The 12,315-nt window shown below is 45.3% G+C and overlaps 1 protein-coding gene across 4 annotated transcripts in view; it reads right to left on the reverse strand.

Annotated features, from left to right (window-relative positions):
* Nucleotides 1-9,865: 9,865 nt before the first annotated feature.
* LOC133344863 (zinc finger protein 385D-like) overlaps nucleotides 9,866-12,315 on the reverse strand; it is a 42,580-nt gene continuing 40,130 nt past the window's right edge. For 3 of the 4 annotated variants that reach the window (XM_061555122.1, XM_061555123.1, XM_061555125.1), the window contains one exon: nucleotides 9,866-12,037. In XM_061555122.1, coding sequence (XP_061411106.1) covers nucleotides 11,786-12,037 — 252 coding nt within the window. In that variant the 3' untranslated portion in view covers nucleotides 9,866-11,785. The remainder of the gene's footprint in view (nucleotides 12,038-12,315) is intronic. The other variant, XM_061555124.1, reaches the window with a different exon arrangement.

The following is a 12,315-nucleotide window of genomic DNA, read 5'->3' on the forward strand; positions in this document are numbered from 1 at the left end:
GCAGAGCAAAAGGTCCCCTTCTCGCCACAGCAGTCGCAGTTCTCTCTGTGGTTTTGTGGAGCCAAGTGGGATTTTCACCTGCCCACTTGGGTGCGAAGCCGATTCAGAGTTGTCCACGTGGTCCACCGCTCCATTGCTCCCGTGAGGAGCTGATCGCCCGCCGTGATGCCCATGCCGATCTCAGCGCCAACGTTGCCCGTGTCTGCCCCGCGACACCTCTTCCTTGGTGCGTCGTAACGTGCCCGTGTTGTAAGGAAGCTCATCCGTGACTTCGGGCGTTTGACTGCAGCGGTGTGGTAGTGTCGACGGCCATCTGGTGTCCTCAGTTTGCCCGCGCCCTCTCCGCACGACTCGCCGCAGCTCCACTCGTGTCTGGTGGCATTCTCGACGTCTGTGGGTTTGGGGCAGCCTGTGATGGTGCGGCAGATGAACCTCAAATAATAAACGGAGGTCAAAATCGTAATTAATTCATTTACTTTTTGGCGACTCCGTCCCACCGCGCACATAAACGCCGCGCACCACCATAAATCAATCCTCTCGTTCTTCGCCAAGCACCCGTAGTTGCCAAAATTGCCGTAGTCATAAACAAAACGTTTAAACTTTGATTGGCGCATCGTGTAGAGCTCGTCGAGAGGAATACATTGCCGCATGGTTCGCCTTCAACAGACATAAAATGACGTCGCAACGCAGTTTATGCGAGAGCCGGGGGCTCATGAGACCCCGGGGGTCCCGCCATAAGGTTTCAGGTGTCATTGAGTGTTGCACCTGTCTGCTTAGCAAGCGATTTAAAAAAAAATCCAGCAGAGGGCGGTAGAGCTAAAGACAACGGAGTCACAAAGCGTTCGTACAAGTGACTTCGCAGCACAGCAGCCGCATGAGCTGTTGAAACAAACGTCTGTGCCGCCAGGGACAGGGAACAAAGGCGACGTTAGCAGATGCTTGATTGACAATGGCCCGTGGGATAGTCTGCCGAGGGTCCATCACAGACCTATGAGGTCACCTGACTGACAAGCTGCGCTTGCACCTTTGCCATTGCCCGTCAAAGCCACATCCCACTAATTGCACGCGAGCCATTTGGCTAAACGTACTGATGGCGTTTAAACGGTCCGGCAGATGACGAATGTTAGTGCTTTTTTGGCCACGGCGCTCATCTTACAAGTAGTTCATGGCCCTGTGATGTTCACTTGATACCGATGATTAATTGCTCACTGAATATTGTTGGGATCATATGGTAGAGTGGAGGTGGGTCCATGACCAGTAGCCACAACCATCGCGACGGGTATACTGGGTGTGGTCCACTGGGAGTAGAAATATTTTCCAGAACGTAGACCGGTAGAGACATGGCTGGAATGAAGCACTGCTTGGCATAAACTGCGAAACAGATCCGAGGTAAAGTTTGGCATGTGGACATTCATATTAACGATGAGGCCATTTATTTATCCAGTAAAGCCTCACTGAGTTTCAGTTTGGCAAATTATATATTTTTTTTTATTTAAAGTTGTGTTTGTGTAGGCGAGAAAACTGTAGAAAACCCACCACACACAGTGGGATAAGAACACTTATAAAGTCTACACAGACGAGTTTATGAACCTCGATTGCTGTGCTACCATCTCCTGGCCACTTCGCAGCCCGGCAGGTGTGGGAGGTTCACAAACCTATATCTGATCCAACCAACCTTGCCTCTAAAGTGCTAAATCACAGGCGTGCACCACCAAACCCAGATAACGAAATAACAAACCCTTATACAGTAGACTCTCGATTATCCGCGCTAATGATGAGGACAGCCGCCGGTAATTAAAAATCGCGCATCTGCTGCCTACGACTTTAGGTATTGCGGCCTTTAAAATCTAATTTGCATGGTGGTTACCCATCCATGCACTATCTAGGCTCACACGTTCTTCGCTTCCGAGATGAGAAACTATGTTTTCTGGTGATTTGTTCAACGGCCATGTTGCAATTATATATATATGGATGTAGACAATAAAATCAATGGAAGCAGCTATTGTGCTCATGACAAACATTATTAAAGAGCTCAACATTCATTGACATTTTCCAGAGACAAGCGCATCACAAAATGGACAATAAAAACCATGGAACATCATTTTTTACAACCATCAAATATGCAAGAGCTCTGAAATCACTCGGGATCGCAAACACACATAAGTGATGTGGCAGTCACGTTTGGTCCCAGCTTGCCTTTGTGGGGTATTTTTTATGGGTTATTTTTGGGCTAGGAGCAACATGGCTTATCACCTGTACAATAATTCAAACCTTTTAAATAAGCGGAACGGGATGAAATCAGATTACGGCCGCTTGAAATATGATGTAGCAAATGCTCTTTGTCAAGCAACATCCATGCAGGGTAAGTCGCATTTGTATGGTAATGCGGCAGGTGCAGGGAGAAGGTTGCAGGTTCTTGGGATCTTCCTGGAGAGATGGGACAGATTAATTGGTGCCTCCTGCGCTCTCAAAACGGAGGTAACCATCGCCTGCATCATCACGGTCAATGGTCTCAACTCGACAGGAAAATTGGCTTCACGCCGTCGGACTGGTCACACAAATTGGCGCTGTCCCTCGCGTTTGCTCCCACCTCCTGTGGGTCACGTAATGGCCTCGGCATGGCACTAATGGAATGTGTAATTGTGGCTGTGAGGTCACCCGCCCAGCGCAGCAAAAGGTGGGAAGGTTTTTGAAGTGTAGCGGTCGCAGCAGGAAAACAGCTGAATATACCCAGATTCTTTTCATAGCACAGAAGCCAAGCGGAATTAGAGCCTGGTTAATGCTTGTATGGCAAACTGCCAAGGAATGTCATGTATTGTAGGCTTGGGCTGTGAGATAGCTAGGAGATGGCAGTACAGCAATGGATTATTGAACCTAACTCTGCTGAATTCTGAGTGTCACGCCCCTTGTATGCGTTTTTATCCAGGTACAGTACTTCTATTCCCTCCAACATTAATCAAAACAATCATTGATGGACATTGTCAAGTATCCCAATGTAGCAGGATCCTCCTGAAAAATAGTCTTGAGACTCAGGCATTCCTGGGAAAATTAAAGGCATAATTGTTATTATTATTATTATGAAGGGGTGGGGGGGGGGGGGGTATTGCACTGCACTATTTACCCGTTGACCTAGTTTCAATTCCCAGCCATGGTTAATGTCAGTGGTCTGTAATATCTCAACCAATCCAACCCCCTCACCCCAACCCCACTTCACCAACCTGCGCCGACCAGTATTGTAAATTATGGTCAAACAACCCCCCTTGACTGCCATAGCTCAAAAAAAAAGTAACCACTATATTATTATAATTAGCAGCAGTATGGGTGGAATTGATGAGGGGCTGATTGTGTCCGTGCATTCTGATCAAGGGTGGTGGAATGCGCCATTAAATACGTAAGCAAGCGCTGCTTGTGCTACAAGTCTCGTACGCATGACCACTTCATGTTTATTGACGTTATTTGTATGCCCACTCCTGCTGAAGCCCCGTGACGGCTGCTGTCACGTTCTTATGAGCGAGGGTCGTGTTGAGAAAGAAAATCACATCGCCTCTTCATCTATTGGTATTCTCCATGACCGTCCATGAGTGATGCAATGAGTGACAGAGAAAATGATGAATTCATGGAAATGTGGGTTTGCCATAATGCTACTGCGTAGGTTTTCACAATGGTGCTGTCTAGCTTACCAATGCATTTTCAGATTGTACCGCGGTACAAACCAAAGACACATTGGAGAGTTGCCTTGTCCTTAACCATATTGTCTCTCTAAACTCCAATATGGGGTTTCTCAAACTGTGGGTTCCCATTCCCAGAGGGGTTTGAAATGGTCTCATTCTGCACCAAAATGAACACCAATTTAATGAGAGAATGTGGTAGAATGATATCCCCAGAGTGTGTCTCTTGCAGCCACTTTCGGTTCACCATATGTTTGGGAAGCACGGCTCTAACAGCCATGCCAACTTTAAAATAACGTTTCAGAATAACTGGAGAAAATATCACAATGTCGAGGTGCTTGGGTGATACGGAGGTCAGAGCACTTAGCCAGCACTGCTGACATCCTGAGTTCGAACGTGAGTTTTCACCACCTGTGATTAAACCAGATTCGCAAGTGGAGCAAATTAATGGTCTCAGCCTGGTCACCGATGACTACACCAAAAAAAACATCACACAAAAGGATAGAGTTTTAATTCTAGATTTGAAGCTTTCGTGACTGCAAGGATTCATATTCTTAGGTTTTTTTTCGGTAAAGTCACGTAGGTAAAACATTAAAATTAATGTAAGTAAAATAAAATAAAAATCACGACGTTTCGGAGGCAACACAAGCTGTCGTGGCTGTGACGGTTCCACCTGAAGACGGAAGCTTGTGTTGCCTCCGAAACGTCGTGATTTTATTTTATTTTACTTTTATTAATTTTAATGTTTTACCTACGTGACTTTACCGGAAAAAAAACCTAAAGATAGAGTTTTACTTTACGTGGCATATTCCAGCTCTGAGAATGTTTTATTATTCGATTGGCAATGCAATGAAAACTCTTTTGAGGGAATATAAAAGCTATGTCCTGAGTGTAAAAAAGAGGGCTACTTAAACAACTTCAGCAGTAGTTCTGTGCCATAATTTGTCATGGCCATTCCATGACACACGGTGATTCACTGTTGACTGCAATATTTAAAAAAGTCAATCTCGTCATCTCATATCATGACACCAATGGAATAGCTGAAATATAATTAACGAAAAACCAAGAACTGTAAAAATATGTTACATTTACTTTGCCACTATAGCATTTGTCAGTGACTTCATTGTCACATTCACCATCATGTCTCTGCACAAGCAGCATTGCAAAACAATTTATCAGAGAAGCTGCTGTGCCTCCCACCGTCCCAAAGTAACTCCGTTATCGGCGCGGCCTGGGTGTAAGTGTCTGAGAGGAATTACTGTCCCCGCTGAGAGCATTCCTGAAGATGTCAGGCTGTGGAAAGATGGAGGGGCGGGAGAGAGGAGAGAGCAGCGGTGGTGGCGGCGAGAGGGTGGCAGGTGACTAAGGGCTAAACCGCTTCTTCAGAAGACGTTTGTTTTGAAATTCCGTGCCACGCCGTGCCATTATTTCGGCATCTTCATTGCATTGAGGTTAAGTTGGGGCTCTACAAGCCCCAGGAACGTCCACGGCATCCTAATAAGATATGCAACACGCTGCACTTGCAGGGAAAACCTGTGCAATGCCACATGTGACTCAATGTCCTATGGCAGGGGTCAGCAACCTGTGGCTCTGGAGGCGCATGCGGCTCTTTAAGGACTGCTTCCTGACGTTCATTTATTAAGGAGCCACCGTCTCCTATTCACCACCACAGTGCATTGCGGCTCTTGATTTTTTTTTGCCGAATTCGAAAAAATGTCTCTACTTGTTATGTTAGTTGCCGACCCCCTGTCATATGGCAAAATCATTCGGAATGTGTCCAATCTCACCAACTCTTGGAAGCGAAGCATAGTTGAGTCTGAATTGAATTGTAAACTGCCTGGCAATGCCAGGTGTTTTCAGACTTGGACTGCAAGGTAGTCAGGTTGTGACTTGATCTGAGTCGATCAGCATTATTTTGTGTAGGTTTTAGAACTTAGACCAAAAGTTACCGGCGCTTCTGTACTAGAGGACTGCCACAGGCCTCGGCCTCATAACATTGTCTCTGAAATATGGCGCTGGACAAATATATGTACTTATTATTATTGTTATGCATTTGTATTTCTGCCATTGCCCGGGAACTTTAGTTTCCTGCCAAATGTCAAGACTTTCCTGGGTAAATAAAGGGCATTATTGCGATCCTTATTGTTATCATTATGAAAGTGTGAGTTCCAGGACAAAGTATAGTGCTCAGTACTGCTCAGGCATATAGAGATCAACACAAGGACAATGACAAACAAGGGGGAGGAATAAAAGCTCAAAAGTGGCCAAATAAGCATTGATGGGGAGATGCATCTTAGTATGTATATTTAACTTATTTCGTACCATACACAGACAACCGTGCTAATCAGAGGTTAGCACGCTTGGCTAGAAAGAAGAACCCATGGATTATAATGTATGCAGCTTCGAGACATAATTGCATCCCTACGAGTAACAAGGGACAATGACAAATGGTTGACACTAAATGCGAAGTGGCAGCCAATGAAGGGAACGTGCTGGAATCCACGCCCACCATGGAGATGGAGCGATTTGAGTAGCTCATCTACAGATGCTAGGTGGATTATTTCTTCGGAGGACAGATGGTGACGGTTTGAGGAGGCCTTTATCTAGCATGATCACGGCTCACGATGAGGCTGATGATGATGACTACTCGGGCATACATGGATGGTGTTGGATTGCTGGCATAGATTATACTTTATCTATGCCCGTAACCCATTGTCATACCTCCCCTTGTTCTTCCCTTGAACTGAGTTTGCGCCAGTCCAATGGCTTATGCAGCCACATTAATGAATAGGGCCCTGGCAGACAAGATTATAGCTGTGGGGGGTGGGGGAGGGGGCTGGTTATTATGTTTAATTCAGTCATGCCCAGCTCTGACTGATTAACAAAAAAAACCAGGAGCTCACTACATACTCTCATGTGCACATCCAGAGGGCTGTAGAGTGTGATCTGTACAAGTAAGAAAATAAATAAATAAAATATCGGGACAGGTCCTTTGATGTATATCTCCGTGGATGTTTTTTTTAAGCTGAAGGCGATGTCTGCAGATAATTTAGCTCAAGATTGAGTATGGCTTGAAATGTGAATTCATCCCTGATGAATTATAGTCGATTTTACTGAGGGGGGCGGGGGAGAGGGGGGGCTAATGTGGTCACTTTGCAAGCATTGGCAATTGTACGCCGAGGTTTCACCAAATTAACAACAACAATCCAAGCTGCCAAACATTGCCTTCTTGTAAACATGTGGGGCAGAACTTAATGGAGTCGCTCGAGTGTAATGATTTTCAAATAAAACAAAGTAAATGACTGATCGCTGCTTGCGAAACTCTTTCAAGAGGCTTTAACATTTACTCTGCAAGTAGATAATGGCATGGAACGGGTCACCAAGTGAGAACCGGTATATCGTCAATCACATTCAGATAATATCAGATTTCACATAATGGGGCTTCAGATGTGAAAACATCTCTTTAAGAGGTTTGCATCGCCTTACGGTCGCAAACACATACACGAGTTAATGCAGTGTGGTGAAAGGTGTCCAAGGCAGAACGCGATCCATCAGACGAACTGCGACAGGAGCGTGACTGAAAACCGCACTGTGCAACGAGGGGAGAAAACCACAGCCCTTGGTTTCCTAAATATTCCGCCGTCCATTGCAACAATGCAGCAGCGTTACTGTCTCTGTTGCTTTTTTTCTGTTGGCATGTCATTTCAACACTGCAGTGTCTACAACCATTTCCACGCTCCCGTGCCAATAATGCATGCAAATACCAGACATGGGGTTCATTAAGTGCGCCGTGGATTGAATTCCATCACTACGCGCAGTTAGGTGGTGCAGGTGGAGGGTGCAGCCGGTTAAATGTAACATTTTTCGTGGACATTTTCCTTCGTTAGTTGTACAAAACGGTGTAAGGGTTGAAGGGGAAAAAATTACTTTGAGAGAGGAAATCACATCGGTTCTTCATCAAGAGGTGTTCCCTGTGCCAGGCCGTTACGTAGTGAGCAACGGAAAAAACTACGTATGAATATATTGTGAACTTCTTTCGCACAGTACGTACCCGACCGTGCTTCTCGGAGGTGCGACCATTAATGTCCATATTCTCTGTCTAAACTCCAATGCAGAGTTTCTAAAACTGAGTCACCATCTCCACAAAGGTCTGAAAGGTGTCTGCACAAAAATGACCATGGAAGTAACGAGAGAACACAGCAGCACGACATCCTTCGAGTTTGTCTCTTACGTGAAGTCACAGTTACCACTTTTTTTTTTTACTATTTTATTTACCAGGTAAAGCCCACTGAGCTAATAGTTATCTTTCAGCGGCGACCTGGCCACGTATGACAGCCCATCAAAGTGACTTATCACATGTGTACATTTATCGTAGACAAATAATCGAAACACGTATTGCTAAGTGTGGCGGGCAAAACTGGAGGACCCGGAGAAAAATCGACGTGACCACGAAGAGAACATGCACTCTGCAAATATGCAGAAGTCATGGTTAGAATTTAACCCATGACCTCTTCCATACTGGGTGAGGGAGAAGATAGAATTTCGCCACTGCGGTGCCCCAATGCTTAAAAAGTCTGGCTCTGACACGAAACTGAACATCAAAAGTAACCAAACTTGATTTAAGTAATTAAAAGTAACCCTTAACATTACGTGGAGTAAAATGCCAAATTGTCAAGCTGCCAGGTGACTCAAGAGTCGGAGCAGCAAGCTGGCATCGCTAAGAACCCCAGTTCGAAACCAAGTTTGAGTATAACTAACTAGAGCACCAGCGACATGTACTGTAGCTGGTTGAAAAAAATGCAATTGGTGACAATTTTCCTTAATTTCTCATGTAAAATGGTGCGAATCGAAGGGAGCACATGCTGCATGTCATTATTTGCAGGCAGCCAAGTGGACTTAGACATTGGGCAAATAAGTAGGAAAAAGGAAACGTTTTCGACTGTTCCGAATTTCTTTTCCCAGCAGAACTGATGAACACAGCTCAATCATAGATGATGGCATGAAGTGAAAAACCATCACATCAATTACATTTCAATGTTAAAATACATAACAGTCAATGCCAACACAGCCGGTGGAAGCACGCACATTGTAGGATCAGACAGTGTGAGCCTTTCCATGCTGGGTGACCTCTACAGATCACAGACAAAAAGGCCCGAATTGATTATTTTCAGACATCCTGACCCATCTTGATGAGAAGCCATACCCTCTGACTGTCGTGGCTGGGGGAGGATAGTGTTGAGCTCACTCCTTACCACTAAGCTAGCTTGCAAAACGTCGACAGGTGGATTACCACAATTTCCCGGTTAATTCTGTGGAGAATGACCGTGATGTCCCATTGTTGTGACTGCATCGCAGATAAAATCCCAAACTGTTATAAAAAATAAATTTATTTTGGGATAGAGTGGTAGTACAGTGATGAGCGGGTTGCGTTATAAACTTGACGTCCTGAGGCAGCGGGCCAAACCCGCGATGATCAGCATGTCAATGTAGGGTCAAAGAATGTACATGACTGACATGCAATGAGGCGGCATTTATCCATCAGTGGATTGAGAATGGCTGGAATTTATTTTCTTAAGCGGTTTTTTTTTGTAATTACATGTTCACTGTCCTTACTAAACTGGAGCTTCCCGTGTCTCTGTTGTGAAAGAGATAGTGATTCTAAAAGGGTTTCCACCGCATCAACTAAGTGACGGCGATGAGTGATGTTCCTAAGAGAGTGTTCCCTGGTGGCTTTGACTGGCAGCGCTGAAAGGGGAGAAGAGCTTTCTCCTCGACACGTGTTCACTCATCCACCAGCGTACATCTGATAAACAGCAAAACGAAATCGCCATCATCAATGATACTTTAACTCCTGCACTTGAAAATGTGGGCCGTGCAGTTACGTTGCAACCAGCAAGACGACTATGATTATCTTTTTTCAAGTTCAGAAATTGGCACGTGAGCAGGAATCTTTTTTTACATTTTAGTAATCTTCATTGTACCTATGCGCCTTTTCTGGAGTGAAAGTGCACATGTTACACAGTTAAGAGCCATTAAAACGTGCCGTATATAGCAGCCCTGGAGCGATGCTGTTTACATTGTCCTATGTGCTTCGTTAAATGAACACAATAATTTACCAACCCACGCAAACATTCCCAAAGTTTCCAAGCCCTCGCTCTGCCGAAACACACTTCTCTCAAAGCACATACATGCATTACGTTATTTACAGGAAGACTGAAGGTTTTTATTGATTCCGTTGGGCCTCTGTCACAGTACATACACGAAGATGCGCACACAGAGGCAAGTACAACACAGTCAAGCGTGCTCCCTGGCTATTACACACACGCCGCGCACACAAATGCACTCACGTAATGTCCACCCATAGAGTACCTTTAGAAGAAAAGATATTTTTGCCACAATTGTATTCCGATTGTGCTATCGGTGTCGTGTCACGAGACGGAGTATCTTTTTGGATCTCTCTCAGAGCAATGCAATAATTCCTGTCGGAGAATAGCCCGCAGAAGCGGATATTACAGTTAACGCTTCATACTCGCTCTGCCACTGGGAGTTCGTTGAGTGACAGTCAAACCAACATTTTTAATTCTCAGAACTGGAATCTGCCAAAATCAATCACCGACCAAATTTCATGGAATGGGAATTTTTGTGCAGTCATTGGTGAACGAGCTGACATGACGAATTCACTTGTGAATTTGGTTTTATCACAGGTGGCTGAAAACCTGGATTAGAATCCAGAAATGCAGTAGTGCCAGCGCAGCGCTCCGAGTCATCCTGGCACCACCTCAGGGTACTCAAGGTGCACCCACAGAGTACTTAAGGTGGACGTCTAGAGAAGTGAAAGAGCCGGGGAAGAGGTGTTTTGTGGAGGGAAAACGGAGGGCGACTGAGACATTTGCACCCTCAAGTGATAGTGCTGAATTAGACTACATACTAGTTCCGTACGTACATATATTTGTGTTTAAAAGGAGAGGGTTTGATTATCCTTAGCGCCTCCTGGGGTATGTCTGCGGGCACAGATCAAGCAGCTAGCCATCAGAAACTATAGCACTTATGTTCAATATGCTCCAATATTGAGACGCCCTTGTTAACACTGAAGCTTACAAAACGACTCTTACCAATAATTGACACGCACGCTCATACACTTGAAAAAGACTTACGACATTTTACAACATGTTTGGGTATCCGTAACAGACGCCTTGTTTAAATGTGGGGTTTTAAATGCACACTTATCATTTCACACAAGACGGGGCTTCATGTACACGAAACAGCACGGACAGATACGGTCTTCACATCTAATATGTAACTTTTCTGCGCTGACAAACAATAACATGTACACCATTATTGCTTACGAGGGAGAGAGAGGGAGCTTCCTCAATACCAAACTGCCCACGTGTTTTTTTTTTGCACTCCCTGCATAGGTCCCGCAGTCAGCCTTGCCTGGTTCAATGTAGCCAAACACAGTGCAGAGGTCCAAGGCATTCATTCATTCATCTCATGGTCCTGTGGTCACGTTTTTGAAGAAAAAAAATACTACTTTTCACCACAAGCAGATGCCACTTTCCACGTCCTCGTCCAAAGGAGCCATTTTGTGCAAAGGCGGATAGTTCCAAAACAAACTTTGGAAAGCGAGCCCACAACTATTGGCGGTAGAGTATTGTAGCGAGCGAGCGGGGTTATCATGAAGTAGTGCCGTCCACGGGTCACCGACATTGTCCAAGCGGTGAAGATCCTTTGCTGGACGAATCGGCTTCATACTGTCAGGAAGGAGCGACGTCATTTTGAAACTTAACGCCTTCGTCTTTAAAAGTGCACTAGCATGGGTTCTTATTTTTAACCATGACATTGAAACACAGATGGAAGTATATATTTTTTGTCGTATTACTAGTCATTGTTAACTTTATCACTTTTGGAAAACAAGTGTTTTCTGTCTTGCTGCATTACACACCCGTGCACTTGCAACAGTGGTGTCAGAAACAGCAGCAGGAGATGCGGTGGAAACAAAAAATCAAAATAACATGAAAACTTAAACATGATAAAAATAACACGCAAAACATAAGTCGGACAAAAAATGTAACAATTCCAGACATTTCCATGAAACCGTAAAACAAAAAACCAGGGACTCAGTAGGGAGCAAAGACGATGTGCCGTGCGCACGGGTGAGATGTCCTAATTGGCCCCGGTGCAGGTCTCAGGATGGCCTGAGAGAGGCCTGGCCCCGCAAGCAGTGAGGCCGCAGTGCCAGCGGCGCTGCGGAGGGCCATGGGAGAGGCCATGCTGACGGCGGTGGCGGTGAGCGGCGAGGGTAGGAACCCTGCGGCCGCCATCGCCGCCATCAGTGGCTTGCCGAGGTCTTTATGTAGCGCCATCTTTGCCTGCGCCGAAAACAGTGGGCCACAGGAAGAGTCACCCATGCTACCGCGGTGAAATGTCTCGGTTTTAGCAGCAATCTGAACGAATACGTCTTTAATATAACGTCTTTTCCACAGTACAACTGAGGCATGCAGGGGCTGTGCCAAGGCTAGCCTGGCGCGGCTCAAAGAGGCACCAGGTTTTTTTTTTCCCACTGCAGAAACTGAGCCATACCACTGACATCACACGCAATTAATGCATTACACTGTGTAAAACAAAGAAAATCCCTGAGTAGTAAGTG

Source organism: Lethenteron reissneri, chromosome 20 (assembly GCF_015708825.2).
Source record: "Lethenteron reissneri isolate LAM-NWPU_2019-01 chromosome 20, ASM1570882v1, whole genome shotgun sequence".
Classification (NCBI taxonomy): Eukaryota; Metazoa; Chordata; class Hyperoartia; order Petromyzontiformes; family Petromyzontidae; genus Lethenteron; species Lethenteron reissneri.